The following is a 16,052-nucleotide window of genomic DNA, read 5'->3' as shown; positions in this document are numbered from 1 at the left end:
TACATGGATGAAGCTGGAACATATTCTTAGTAAAGTATCTCAAGAATGGAAGAAAAAGTATCCAATGTACTCAGCCCTACTATGAAACTATTTTATGACTTTCATATGAAAGCTATAACCCAGTTACAACCTAAGAATAGGGGGTAGGGGGAAAGGGAGGAGAGGGAGGGGGGATGTGGGTGGAGGGAGAGTAATTGGTGGGATTATACCTGCTGTGTATCTTACAAGGGTATACGTGAAACTTAGTAAATGTGGAATGTAAATATCTTAACACAATATCTAAGAAATTGCCAAGAAGACTATGTTAACCAATGTGATGAAAATGTGTCAGACAGTCTATAAAACCAGTGTTTGGGGCCCCATGATTGCATTAATGTACACAGCTGTGATTTAATAATAAAAAAAAGAGTCTATGACAGTCCTCCCTAACCAACTAGAGCATTATTTCCATGAAAGCATCATTTATTTTACTTGTTACTTCTCTCACAATATCTACCTAATCATTGATTTTCAATTACATGCAACCTAATACTATGGAAAAATCATGATTTTCAAATTAAATCTCAAGTGACTGTCTACCCAAGTGCCATTTACAATTTGCCATCTTATAATTGCCATTTTTGATGATAGAAATGTATTTTAACCTGCAATAATCAAGAAATCTAATGTTCCTATGGTCTGGCACTGAGTATATTAAAAAAAAAAAAAAAACCCAAACTATATCTCACCAAGAGGCCACTGGAAAAGTGAAAGCATTATCAGATTGAACATTTAGAAACCAATGTAAGCTTGAATTTTAAACCCAGAGTCAAGAAAATGAAGGTAAATAATAGAACCAGGTTTTCATGAGGCAACATATTTTTAAGACTAAGGATTTAGATGAGAAATAGCTCAGAATTGTTCCTGTATGAAAGAACCAAAGTTAAATGGTGGTCAGGTCCAAAAAATAAACTGTCCAAGATAGGCCATATTAAAGGCCAAGACCCTTCAGATATTTCTCAATGCCAATAAGTTCTATATTTTCTAATGAGAAACAACAAAAAAAATCACACTTGTGAAATAGAGTGACAGTTACTGGATGACTTCTGTGTCAGACACTTTTTGCTTGTAATTTTGATTAGCATCTCATTAACTTTACGGCTTAAGTTTTATTAACTCCTTTAAAAAAGAATGACTGAGGCTCAGAGAGGTTAAGTGATTTGCCAACACTAGTAAGTAATACATCTACAATGAATAATTTTGTCCAACTCCAGAGTCAACTTTAATCTCGATACTATATAGATTGTCTATCAATGAAGGACATTAACTCAAAGGGCAAATTATATTTATCTTCAGTTTATGGCCAAAAACAACACATCTCCTTACACAAACTGTGGTTGCTTCATGCCCAGTGTTTTCACGTGTATGTGTTACTTTGTTTGTTTTAATCTGGGGCTGAAATTTAAGGTTCTAAATTTCCAGTCTGGAATGCCTTTTCCCAGCATCGATTCTGTATGTTTTCCCATTTGCTGTGCTACAAGGGCCTAATAATTCTTTACTCATCTCTTGGGAAAAGTCCTGACTTCCCTCTTTAGCATGGTTAGGATTCTATTTGTATATCAATGAAACAAATGAGTGTTGGTGCGTGTAAATAATTCATGTTAAAATGAACTGATTCGGGAATTAATATGACTCGAATATGCTGGACACCACTTTAGCCAAACATTTTCCCCAGGTGATTTTGCATGCAGCTACGAAGTTTCAGGTAGTCAGTCATCATCCAGGTGCTCCTCAGACCATGAATTGCTGTGTAGATGCATGATAGAACTGTTGCAAGATGAACACAGATAGAATAGAAATAATAAACAAAGATTGAAATCAGCTAATGCCACCCCTTTCCTTCCTCAGCAACTAGAGATTACAATTCCTTGAAAATACAACAAAAAAGAAATGCCATTCTGTAGACTCTCCGAGAAATTGCTAAATCTCTACAAAGCAAAAGAAACCCTTGGGAACAACAAGTCTTTTGGAAAAGAAAATGATTTGGTCCAGTTGCTTTCTATAGATTCTAACCATGGGGCAGGATTATTTCTGCTGCCAATGTGCTCACCTGGGATCAGAGAGGACTAAAGTTTGCTAACAAGCTCTGGTACAACTGCATATATTTCTTCCCTTCATTCTTATGATGAGACTGTTTTTATATGGTGGAAATATTCCAAATGTAAACAAAGAAAAATTAAGCTGAAAACTGCTAATGCTAAGTTTAGGGCTTGCAGAAAATATCAGCTAGTGAAGCACGGCTGCCAGAATAAGACACTTGTGCTCCAGAGATGATTTTTCTTACAAAATTTGAAAAAAATTGTAATGATGAATCAGAAGCCCTACTATAAATAAATTATGATTGCAAATTGCCAGATACAGAAATATTCTCATTAAAGTCCATTGTCTTTGAAGACAAAATTACCTCATTTATTATTTCAGTAGACTCAAACCAATTTAGAACAATTAAAGCCTACATTATCCAGCAAGCTTGATATACACTGAAAACACATTAAAAGAGAAACAGGTGCTGTTGCAACCTAATAGGATCAATCACTGACTACCTGCTGTAAGATGGATGCCACTTTTCTGTGGAAGCAATGTAGTGTCTCACTGTATGCGAGTTTCCAGTCAGCCAAGGACAACGTGTAACCAGCCTATACCAATTGGTTCATTCATTCATTCATTCATTCATTTTTCAATCAATCCTTCTACATTCCCAATATACCTGTTACCTGCCACATAACTGGTCAAGCTTGGTGGGAAACCCAAAGATGAGAAAAACACTAATTGACACTCCTGCCTAGTCTCCAGGAGAGTAGAAATGGCACGTAAGCCTGAAAGTATGATGATTAGAAGTCGAAAGGATGGAACACACTGTAATGCTCAGAGGGCCAGGGAATTCTATGAGAAACTGACATGATGTGAACTTGGAACTGAGGACCGTGAGAGTCTACATGTAGACATTAGAGAAGAATATTGCACCTGGAATAAAAGGGAGAAAAAATGAAAAACAGGGAATAATAGTGAGGAATTTAGTTTAAAGCAGGTGGAGTATCAAAGAAAAGTCGTGGTAAATAAGAATAAAAACTCTGAAACACACAAAAAATGTTCATCATCTTTGATTATCAGACAGAAACAAATCAAAACTACTTTGCAATTTCATCTAAGTCCAGTAAGATTAGTCCATATCATAAAATCCCCAAAATTCAGATGTTAGTATGGATATAGAGAGAAGGGAACACTGCTGGTGGGAATGCAAGCTAATATGTCCTTTTTGGAAAGAAGTTTGGAGAATATTCAAGGAACTAAAAGTAAACCTTCTCTTGGATCCTGCAATTCCTCTACTAGGTATATGCCATGGCAATCAAAAATCATTTTACAATAAAGACATTTCCACCAGAATGTTCATTGCAGCCCAATTCATTATTGCCAAGTCATGGAAACAGCCCAAGTACCCACTGACCCATAAATGGATTAACAAATTGTGGTATATGTATACCATGGAATACTATGCAGCCGTAAAAATATGGAGCCTTTACATCTTTTATGTCTTACCTGGATGGAGCTGGAACATATTCTTCTTAGTAAAGTATCTCAAGAATGGAAGAAAAAGTATCCAATGTACTCAATACTATTATGAAACCAATATATAATAACCTACACTTTCATATGAATGATAAAACAAAACCATAGTCCAGAAAGAAAGGGGGAAGAAGAGAGACTGGAAGGGGAGGGGGAGGCTGGGAGGAGGGAGGGTGTTTGATGAGACCTCATCTATTGTTCATAATGCAATAATACATTTTAAAACTATTAAGAGTACAGTATAAATGTCTTACTACAACAAATAAGTGAGGTGATAGTTATGTTAACAAGTTTGATGTAAGCTTTACATATTGTATATCAAATTAGGACATTGTACCCCATAAATGCATTAATGTACACAGTTATTATTTAATAAAAAATGTTTGAAAAAGAATAAAAACTCAGAACAAGATTAAAAGCTTAAACCAAATAACTCTAAATGTATTAGGTAAATATTATGGCTCAATTGAGAGTATGTAGGTGGATTAATAATACCAACAGAAGGACAGGAGTATATAGTAAGATTTGGCCATGTTATAATCCCTAAGGTAATATTTAAAAGAATGGTTTTATAACCTCTCAATATGTATGTGAAGAAGTGGGATGTGGTGGTAAAAGTATGAAATCAATCTGAAAAGGCAAATAATAAAAAGTAAAGCATTTAAAATTAAATCATTTCAGTCAAATATTAATAAAAATAATTTATAATAAAATTGTGGGATTCATTAAAATACTTGGTATGTTTTTAATATCTGAAGATAAGTAAAAGGAATTAGATTACCCTACAGAATTTAGAAAAATAGCAGAAAAACCTAGTGAATGTTGAAAGAATAATATCATAGAGATAAGTATTAATAAAATAGAAAATGTACAATGAAAAAATTAACAAAATAAATTTTCTGAAATGTCTAATTAAAACTATACTTCTGCCATGAGTTAGTAGTAAAAACATGAGAAAAGGTTCATGTAACTAAGCCGGGCCCAGTGGCTCATGCCTGTAATCCTAGCATTTTGGGAAACTGAGGCAGGTGGATCCCTTCAGCTCAGGAGTTAGAGACCAACCAGAGCAAGAGTGAGACCCTGTCTCTGCTAAAAAATAGAAAGCGTTGTGGTGTGGACACCTGTAGTCCCAGCTACTCAGGAGGCTGAGGGAAGAAGATTGCTTGAGCCTAAGAGTTTGAGGTTGCTGTGAGCTATGATGATGCCACTGGACTCTACCCAGAGCAACAGAGTGACACTTGGTCTCAAAAAATAATAAAATTTAAAAAAAAATTTAAAAAGATTTTAGTAACCGAAGTCAGAAGAGAAAAATAAAATATTGCTAGAGATGTGGCAGATATTAATGAACTAAACCAACCAAAGACATTATGAGCAATTTCAGGTCAAAAATTAGAAAATGTAAATGAAATAGATGAAATGAAAATATATATATATTCCAAATTGAAATAGGTAGAAGCCTTAAAAATTATAAACAATTCAATAAATTTAGTAAACATAAACAAACAGACAAAACACTTCACCAATGCACCTACAACCTTGCTAAACTCACATTAAAAGCTCCAGAAGTTTTTCTTGCAGCTTCTTTGGGATTCTTTAAGTAGACAACCATGTTCTCTATGAATAGAAACAAATGTATTTCTTCTGTTCTAGTTTGTTTTTCAAAAATCCCTTGAAAAACATAATTTATATTTTATATTTGAATGTCTTGGTTTCCACATTAGATTGAAAGAAAGTAAAAGTTATCTTTTAGGTATTCCCTTAAGAGTATATAATTTACTGCAAATATCAAATGCTAAGTGTAAAGGGCTGTGATGTGTCTCTAAGATCCAAGGAGAGTATCATCCCTTGGCCTTTTCCAGACCCTGCAGGAAAATCTAGGTAAGAAACACTCCAGGAGATTATTTCCTGGACTGAGCGGGAGCCCATCTTTTCTGAAAGGCCTTGTCATCTTGACAGTTGCTGCTGGTTTTGACTTTTAATTTGCTTTCAGATCTTTATCCTCACTGTATGGATGGTGACTACCTATCAAGTTTGTCTTAGACATTCCCTGTTTTAGTTTTGATAATCATCTGATAGTCTCATGTCTTTAAAATAAAAACCCTCAGTGCCACACAAGTAGGATAAATATGTTTGTAAGAATATATTGTTTCTGCTATAAAAAATCACATTAAATATTGTTAGAAATATGGCTGTTAACATTTAAGATACAATGACTACAAAATGCCACTCAGCAATCTTAACTGTTTTACCACTTTTAAAATCAGATATTTCTTCAGAAATCACCATCTATAATTTGGATATACAGCAACATCTGAACATCATTTCTACAAACATCTTTTACATAAAACATCGTTATTCACATAGCAACAACGTTGATATAAAATATGCAAACATTTGATGCATTCCTCACCTGTTAGCCTAGAAAATTTTAATTTTTCCTTACATAATCTTTGTACATGTACACTGCCCTGGAAATATCTATACAAGTTATCAGAGAAATAGCTAGGATTTGAGAAAAATGCACATGCCATTTAGCACATCTCACTGAGAAATGAGCTTCGTTAAATCCTACTGACTTTGCCTTCTGAAATTCTCCATCATGTTCACCTCCTCCTTCCTGCTGTGAGAAAAACTAAACAGTGTGTTCATTCTTGAGGCTCCTGGAAGACTCAGCAAGGAGGGGAAATCCAAGGTCTTCTGTAGTGTTCATTTTGATTTATGTAACAGAGAGAGATTTTTTTTCATACTGAATTAACTACTTACCACTGCAGAGTTTAGAACATGTCTTGTTTAGGGATGACATTATTAATTATGAAAAAATGGAAAAGATCCTATAAACAATTCTGTAGAACGTGTGATAATATGAAAAGTGGTCATGATACATCAGGAAATGGGTAAAAGCAGATTAGAAAACCGCACATGAATTGTGGTCCTGTTCTTAGTGCATATACTATAAGTGTATTATAAAGTCTGAGAGAAAATTCACCTAAATGTTAACATGTCACTGGGTGATGTGATATAACTGGAAATTTTAACTCACTTTATTTTGCTTCTTTATTTTTAAATATTCTGTAGCTCATTTACTGTAGAGGACACCAAGAGCCAGATGACCTCTGAGCAAGATGATTTGCAGCTGGATGGGGGCGGACCCTCAGGTAATTCCACCGCAGGTGCTCCTTGCAAGGAAACAGCCGGAGCCCATGGCGATCCTTAGGCATGTAGTCATTGTCTAATACTCCCCTCACCTGTCTTGTGCTGTCTAAGTAAAAGACTATTGAGGGCTTGGCACCTGTGGCTCAAGCATTTCTCTCTCTTTACATTGGAACGCATGTCTTCCATAAAATTAGTGGACCACATACGTAAGAATCATTGGAGATTCATAAAGAAAAGGAAAGAGACATTCACAGTTACATTCCCTGTGTCGAGACAAGTGACTGACACTCAGCTGAATAAATGAACTCATGGTAATCCATTTAAGTTGAAAAGCCATAGTGCCTCTTGCACTGTGCAGCTATTATAAATTCAAATATGTATTTTCCCTATGGGTGAATTCATCTTAATGATATCCTATATGCTTAGCTTTTCATCAATATGTGTTCACAATTTTTTTTTGTAATTTTTTATTCAAGTTTTCTCTTAGGTTATGCCTGCCCAACTTTATTCATTGGCCATTTCACTAGAAATATTGAGTTTTATAAATTAGTCATTATTCATAAGGTTTTACATAGTTTTAATAGACTCTTTTAAAGTAGTACAGTTTTCTTTTTGCAATTCAACCCTCGAGCTTGGCCTACTAGAACTGTCTAGAAAATCTTCTTTGAGTGCCCCTTTCTAAGCAATTTTGGCAAAATTTTCTCTCTCCATGGAATAAGTAGGCAAGTCAGGGACATTTTTCTCATTGTTAAACATTCACTTTGAGGGCTGATACATAATATTCAAGGCCTAGGTGAATATTCAAGGTCCTGGTGAATGTTACCAGATGCAACATAGGGATATAAACTTAATAGCTTTAAAATACATGTATAAACTAAATTTGTTTGAAAACAGGTGAGATATATATTGTTTTCTTTGGTCCTTAGAAATCCTTATTACTCAGTGATATTTTAAATAACAGAATCTGTGTAAATTTGGCTGTCATCATGCCCCCCACACTCTCCAAAATAGAAAAGATGCCGTTCTTAGAGCTACTTGAACTTTCACAAATAAATGGAAAAATGGAAATGCCCTTCTTAGAGCTACTTGAACTTTCACAAACAAATGGAAAAATCAGAGCCTACTGTCTGATTTTTCAGAGCCTACTGTCGTCTGTGCTTTACACAAAGACAGCCAGATCTCAAGTACCAGGTTCAGAAAGAAATTGTCTTTACTGACCCCTGAGTTACAATGTCTGAAGGGGCATGTCTATGAACATTTAGTACATTATCTTCATCTTTTACTCCTCATACGGACAAGTTATATAACTTACATAACTCAATATATAACTTACATAACTCAATAAAGATGGTGCTACATGGATGCAAAGATGGCACGGAATGTTTCCATCTTCAATATCTTGCAGAGAAGAAGCCATGTGGAAAAAGAATATTCATGCACCGTGGAATGTACAATGTCAAGAAAAATGGCAGAGCATCCAGGGAAGGAAGGGCTATATGGGGACCTGTGAGCCCAGTGATGAAGAATGGACTTGGAAATGAAGAATAGACATCACAGGAGGCTTGCCAGAAGAATCTTGAATTCAGGAGAAGGAAATGGTGTGAGTGAAATCACAGAGGTGTGAAAGAATCATAACAAGCTGCCCAATTTAAAGGCATTTATCACAGGAAAACCTAAAAAATAAAGTATGCAAATGACATTCAAAGGTGTGTGACTTCCATAAATTAGGGGGAAATACTTGTTTGGTTGTCAAATACAAATATCTCTATTAACAGATATCCACATGTTAGTTCAGGAAATATAGAGAGGCCTGCAGATGAACTAGGTGAGCCAATTGCACGGTGTTTGGAAAGGGTTGGTTCATAAGCCTATTCTGGAAAGCGTTTGCTTGAAGTAAGGGAGAAAGCAGGAAGCAAATGGAGAAGACTGACAGGTCTGAAAATAGTGTGGTACTTTGCCAGAGAGCGAAGCGATTCACGTGCATGAGAAAAGGGGAAAGACAGGGAAAGCCTGGCTATGTTGAATTGCATCAATTCTGCACTTACTCAACCATCCAGCCCAATCAGAGCCTCATAAAAAGAATTATTTGTAGCATCAGATAAAGTCATCTGCAAATGATGGTTTGAAAAATAGCAGCCTAAATAAGGTTTGTCAATTTCAAACATGGGTTCTTCTCACAAACTATTAAATGAAGTAAGAACATCATTAAAGACATAGGGTAAAATGTCTTCCCATTCAGAAAGACAGGATGACATATTGTTATTAGTATGTGAAGTCGTTATTAGAAAAGCTGCAAGTTTAACTCTGACCTAACTAAATGGAGTACAACTACCCTGAAGCTCCTCTTGGATGAAACAATAGGCACTTTATAGGTGAGCTTGCCACTAAATCAAGGTGCAGGGCCAAATACACACACATACTAGTACTGTATTAATAACAATGATGCCCAACTCTCAACTCTCACAAACTATAAGTTCCAAAATCAGTGAAGAGAACTGCCTAAGAGTTAGAGAGGTTTATCTCTACTCTGTCATCACTTAAATTAATTTAAAGCTATCCTTAGCATAATTTACATAAGTCTACAAAAGAAAAAATTCTAAGAACTCCACAAGTAAAAATAAAATTCTGAAAATGCACATATTATAAAATGTTCAATGAGCACACAATGAAAATTAACTATTTACCTATGTAAATATGTGTCCAATTTTATACAAATTTAAACTTTCTGGTTTAGGACTTACTGAAAAAAACACATTGAAAATTAGAAGAGAAAAATATTCAACATCTGCATAAACTTATTCAGCCGAAGTGGTAATTCATTTTCAAGTCATGCTAACAATGGAAACTAAATTTTATGAACTGCTAAAAACATCAATACAGTCAACCTTCACTAATTAAAGTAAAAAAACGGGGGGAAGGAAAAGGACACTTACAAGAATAGAAGTAACTCCAAATTATATAATTTCAGAAGAAACAAATTTTTCAAATGACTCTACATTTTAGAGATACTGCTTAAAAATGTAAATGAATGATGTCCTGTATTCACACTTTGCTAATAAATACCCAATACTGACTTTGTTTAAGAAATTACTTAAAATGAGTCCCAATGACTACATTACATATATAGAGGTGTACTTTTAAAAATTGCTATAGGTATGGCACCATGACTACTGTATTATTTGAGGTCGACCTAGTGAGTTAAATGTTAAAAATACCCAGATTGCAATTGTAATTGTAACATTTAAAAATTATATATTCCCTTCTTTTAACAAATTCTTTATTTTTAATTCAGGTTGATATACGTGCATACAATTAGGTTACAGTATTTACGTTTGTAAGGTAGAGTCCAAAGTCCTAGTTGAAGTTGGGTCCTTCACCCAAGAAGCACTCAATATACTCGTATATTGTACCTGGTAGGTGGGAACTTGCCCCGCACCAGCTTTAACAAAGTCTTAATTAGTGAGTTGAACTAGTCCAAGGAGAGAAGGAAAGGCACACAGGCTGCTAGATTTCAACAAAAGAAGTCCAAGTTACTACGCTCTGCACAGGTGTTCTGAACAATCAGTAATTCTGTAACACTCGCTGATTCCTTGCTTTCTAAACTTGAAGAGTATAAGGCATTGGACTAAAACCTACTTTTATGCAAGCTATGCACATTTGTCATTAATAGAGAAAAAGTCTAGAAGTTGAAATGAATGCTCTGATGCCAGGTCTCCAGGGTTTAAATCCTGGCTCTGCCAATTACTGGCTTTGTAACTTTGGGATCAGTGCCCTGCCCAGTCACCTAAAGTCTGAGCCAAAAGGAAAAGTGTGTGTCTCCATGCACACCACTAAATAATCTCCTGAATTTTGAAACAAGTGAGAAAAGTTAATATAAGCTCATTATACATAACATCATGTGTTGATTCAGGACGGAGCTACATTATGAGATTGTTGTTTAGTGATTTTGTTGCTGTGCAGACATCACTGAATGTAGTTTCACAACCCTCTGTGGTATAGCCCCCTACACCTCTAGGCTATGTGGAATAGCCTATTGATCTAGGGTACGAACCTGTATAATATGTTACAGTATTGAATACTCTAGGCAATTGTAAAGCAATGGTTAGTATTTGTGTTATCTAAACATAGAGAAGGTATATTAATATTTGATATGAAAGAAAAATGGTACACCTCTACAGGGCACTTACCATGAATGAAGCATGCAGTACTGGAGGTTGTGCTGGGTGAGTGAGTGAGTGACTATGTGGGTATATGTATTTATATGGCAACATATATGAAGGTATATATGTGTGTATATGTGCACGCAGGGAGAGAAATACATGAACCTATGTCCACCCTATGTATAGATACCTTTGGCGATAAATAGCTATGGGAATATATTTAAATGGAATAAGATACATAGAAATATATATATATGAGAACAGAGGAAGAGATAACATCAAGATGCCCAAGAGTGAGGAAACTGTACTCCAAAATGATCCTAATGAAGCAAAGTGTGGAGCCCATAATTCTGAAACATCAGAGAAGAACCAAGAAGAGGAAGACTTCTGTTTAAATAACTACTCTCCTCGTCTAATAGAAACAATTAACGAAGTTTCCAGGATGAGCATTGCTCATGAAATCATGGTAAATCAAGATTTCTACATGGAAGAGAATGTTTTATCTCCAAACAGTCTGGAAGACAGGTTCATGGAGACATTGTACAATGTTTTTTGGGACCATTTAAGAGAACAACTCTTGAGTAATCCTCCCGAATTCACTTGTGCTCTTGAACTTATGACAGAAGTTAAGGAGGTTTTGCTATCACTGCTATTACCACGCCACATCCGCCTAAAAAATGAGATTAAAGAAGTTCTGGACATGGATCTCCTCAAGCAAGAAGCAGAACATGGAGCCCTAGACGTCTCTCGTCTCTCTAACTACATTCTTAGTTTGATGACCCTGCTATGTGCACCAGTTCGAGATGAAGCAGTAAAGAAACTACAGAGCATAACAGATCCAGTACAGTTACTGAGGGGCATCTTCCATGTTCTGGGCCTAATGAAAATGGACATGGCGAACTATACCATCCAGAGCATTCGACCCTACCTGCAGGAATATTCCATCCAGTATGAAAGAGCTAAATTCCAGGAACTCCTTGACAAACAACCCAATCTCCTTGATTACACCAAGAAATGGCTAACCAAAGCAGCCACAGACCTCATTACACCATGTCTGGATTCTCCTGACATCCCCAGCTTCTCCAGCATGGCCTGTTCAACTCCAGACAAGGCAGCTAAGAATTCAGATCCTCCCAATCCCATAATGGTGCTATACCAGGGCTACCTGAATCTCCTCCTCTGGGATCCTGAAAATGAAGAATTCCCTGAGACTCTGCTGATGGACAGAAGCCGGGTCCAGGAAATGGGGTCCCATTTGCGCCACTTGACTATATTGGCCTCAGTCTTACTAGTGGCTAGAAGTTTCTCTGGTTCAATTTTATTCAACTCACCTGGATTTGTGGATAAACTGAAATGCATAACCAAGGCTGTGACTGAGGAATTTAACTCCAAGCCTGAAGAAGCTATGTTGAATGTGAGTGAACAGGTGTCTCAGGAAATTCATTGTGGCCTCAAGGACCTGGGCTTTACTGCCCTAAGCAGTGAAAACACAGTATGTCTTATAGGACAACTCCAGAACATCACCAAGAAAGAAAACCGTGTCCGTAGTATCATTGATCAGCGCCTCCTTTTGTTTCTCAAATGCTGTTTGGTTCGTGGCATGCAGGAGTCTCTGCTACACTTCCCTGAAGGCCTTAATCACATCGAAGGAGAGTTGACAGAACTAGGCCGGAAGTTTGTCAAGCTGATGCATCATAATCAGCAGGTATTTGGCCCATACTATGCTGAGATCCTAAAAAATGTCGATACTCTAGTTCAAGCACAAGAAACAGAAGTGGAACCTATCTGATAGTGCTGGACTCCAGCCATGGCAACAGGGACCCAGGAGAGAGGGCTCAGCATGTTCCTGAGATGATATCACCTGTGGCCAGCAGAGAAGCCAGCCATCTTCCTCACTACAGCCGGGATACAGGGCTGCAGGGGTCAGCATGTAAACACCAGCTGACCCAACCCCGTTGGTTAATAAACTTCTGAGCTGCAAGAAAAAAAAAAAAAAAAAAAGAAATATATATATATGGAGACATATATGTAGGGAACATTTATCTATCTACCTGTCTACATATGGAGGTAGAGAGAGACGATGAAAGAGATACTGAGATATATGTACATAGAAAGGCATATTTATTTATATATATATATATAATTACATATCTCTTTCTTTATACACAGTAGAACCTCCATATTTGACCACCTCCCTACATTGACTTCTTAAGTTGACTTAATTTTCATGGACCACATGTACATGTCAGGACAGTAGTTTCTTATGTTGACCACCTCTGTATGCTGACCATCTTGTTATAGTCCCTTGAGTGGTCAACTTACAGAGGTCCTACTATCTCTCTCACTATGTCTTTCCAAACATATATATATACACATATCTCCCCTACTGCATATATACAGAAGTGCGTACTTTGAATATACACCAGGTCGGGTTCCATACCACTCCGGTAAAATAAGTATTAATAAAGTGAGTCACACTACTTTTTTGTTGTACAGGGCATGTTTTTTGATATAGGTATATATGATTTTTTGTTATAAGTATATATAGATAGATATGGATATCTATATATATAGAGAGAGATATAAATATATAGATATCTTTTGCTTAGCAGGCCCAGGCCTAGGTGCACAGAGCCGGTTCTAACTCCTTAGTTATGGCCCAGCTGATACAAGTATATATTATGGAACTATTAAATCATACTCAGGCTTGGCACAGTGGCTCACTCCTGTAATCCTAGCACTCTGGGAGGCTGAGGCAGGTGAATTGCTTGAGCTCACAAGTTTGAGACCAGCCTGAGCAAAAAGTGAGACTCCATCTCTACTAAAAATAGAAAACTTTAGGCAAGAGGATTGCTTGGGCCCAGGAGTTTGAGGTTGCTGTGAGCTGTAATGCTACTGTACTATACCCAGGGTCACAGCTTGAGACTCTGTCACAAAAAAATATATATATATATAAAATAAATCATACTCATTAACATATCTCACAAATGTATCCTTTTTGTGATTAGAACATTTAAAATTGCCTCTATTTGCATTTTTCAACTATAGAGCATGTTATTATTAGCTGTAGTCACTATGTTGTGAAATAGATCTCCAGAACTAAATCATCCTGCCTCACTGAAGCTTTGTTTACTTTTACCAATAACTCTCCTCACCCTGTTCATTGGTAACTCCTTTCTACTCTCTATTTTTATGAGTTCAACTTTTTCACATTCCACATATAAATGAAATATATAGTATTTTTCTTCAAATTTCTGGCTTACTTTATCCTCCAGGCTCATCCAGTTGTCTCAGATATTAGAATTCCCTTCTATTTTAAGGTTGAATAGTATTCTATGCATATATATATATCACATTTATTTTATCCATTCATCCATTAATGTATCTGTATTTTGTTTATAGCTATTTTATGTCATAGCTATTCTAAGTAATGCCTCAATGAACATGGGAGTGAAGATATCTTTTTGGCATAACAACTTCATTTTCTTTAGATTTTAGTTTGATGCAAACTAAAAGATTTTTAGTTTGATGAAATCCCATTTGTCTACTTTTGCTTTTGTTGTCTTTGTTTTTGTGGTCATAGTCAAAAATCCTTGCTAAGAGCAATGTCATAGAGCTTTCTTCCTATGTTTCTTCTAGTAGTTATATAGTATCAGGTCTTACATTTAAGTTTTCAGTTGATTTTAGTTAATTTTTCATAGGGTGAGATAAGGGTCCACTTTAATTCTTTTACTTGGGGAAATCCAGTTTACTGAACTTCATTTACTGAAGAGACCATTTTTTCCTAATTTGCATTCTTTGTACTTTAGTCAAAAATCAGTTGATTGCAGGTATATAGATTATTTCTGGGTCCTCTGTTTTGTTGTATTTTTCTATGTTTTTGTGCCAATACCATGCTGATTTGATTATGACAGCTTTGTAGTTGATTTTAAGATTAGGTACTGTGATGCCTCTAGGTATGTTCTTTTTTGCTCGATATTTTGTGAGCTTTGCTTGTTATTTTCAGACTCTGTAAGAATTTTAGTATTTTTTTTCTATTTCTGAAAAAAGGTCATTGGAATACTGGTAGAAATTGCACTATGTGTACATCACTTTGAGCAGGATAGATATTTTTACACTTGTCTGACTTCATGTCAGCCCTAATTAGGAAAGTTATACAAACATTCTGTGTCTTAGTTTCTCTACTTAAAATGAGTTGTTTGTCACAAAGCACAAAGAATAGGATCTGCCAACACAAATTAAGTACATTCAAATGCTATTATTATTTTTTCATTAGTGCTTTTATTTTATATGTATTACCATTTTTAGAAAACTTATTTTTTACAAGTAATATCTTCCTATAGTTCTACATCCATAGGGGGCATAGTTCAAGGTAGTAATGACCTCCAAGCAAAGATTGGGATAACACACTGGTTATACAGAGGAAAAAAAAAAAAAGCACCATTCCAAACATGTCCTGATTATCCCTAACAAACAGATTGCATCTTGCTGGATTTTCATAAAACACCTAGTCATAATTCCTGGGATTTTAGTGGGAGAAACACAACTAAGCTAAAAGAGGAACAGAGGAATCAGCCTCCCCTTCTGAGAACTTTCACATTCATTGAAATAGGTGCTATTTCAATGATTTTGGATAATATGTTGATGCAATTAATTACAACTACTATGATGTAGAGACAGAAAAGAAGGGGTGTGAAAACAAGGAAACGGCACCCTAGAAGGAGATGGTCAAAGTCTTGTGCTTCCCCTATGTCCCTGCTTGCCTGGTCCAGTGATGCCAGAGCCTGGCTAAACCTCTATCAAGGAAATAGAATTCAAGTCTATCTCCTTTGGGGAAAACAGGCTTTTGCTATTATGACATGATTATCAGCATGAGAAGAACACTTGTCAATAAGATTATTTTTCCAACAGCTTCAACAGGGAAATACATTATTCTTAAAAATTTACACAGAAATAAAGTGTTATTTATGTTTTCTGGCAGATCTTAGTTTTTTTTTTTGCACTTTGCGTAGCAGAGTTCGCTTTCATGAATATTCTAAACAGGTTGAAGAACTCCACCATAGTAGAAAGTTCCCAAACACAGCAGAGCAACAGATATCTGCCTTTGGCAGCAGGTGAAACGTCTGTTTTTCACAA

General features: G+C 35.9%; 1 protein-coding gene across 2 annotated transcripts; it reads left to right on the top strand.

Moving 5' to 3' along the window:
- Positions 1-11,199: 11,199 nt before the first annotated feature.
- LOC128581879 (T-complex protein 11 X-linked protein 2-like) lies at positions 11,200-12,875 on the top strand. Of its 2 annotated transcripts, XM_053585185.1 has the most exons (2): positions 11,232-12,470; positions 12,521-12,669. In XM_053585185.1, exons 1-2 carry the CDS (start codon positions 11,359-11,361, stop codon positions 12,543-12,545), a joined length of 1,137 nt encoding a protein of 378 aa, XP_053441160.1. In that variant the 5' UTR covers positions 11,232-11,358; the 3' UTR covers positions 12,546-12,669. The 2 variants fall into 2 exon arrangements, with proteins under 2 accessions (XP_053441159.1, XP_053441160.1); XM_053585184.1 differs by having other exon boundaries at positions 11,200-12,875.
- The last annotated feature ends 3,177 nt before the right edge of the window (positions 12,876-16,052 follow it).

This window comes from Nycticebus coucang, chromosome 3, assembly GCF_027406575.1.
Source record: "Nycticebus coucang isolate mNycCou1 chromosome 3, mNycCou1.pri, whole genome shotgun sequence".
In the NCBI taxonomy this organism is placed as follows: domain Eukaryota; kingdom Metazoa; phylum Chordata; class Mammalia; order Primates; family Lorisidae; genus Nycticebus; species Nycticebus coucang.
The sequence above is the reverse complement of the archived record's forward strand: the minus strand, read 5'-3'. Positions and strand labels throughout refer to the sequence as shown.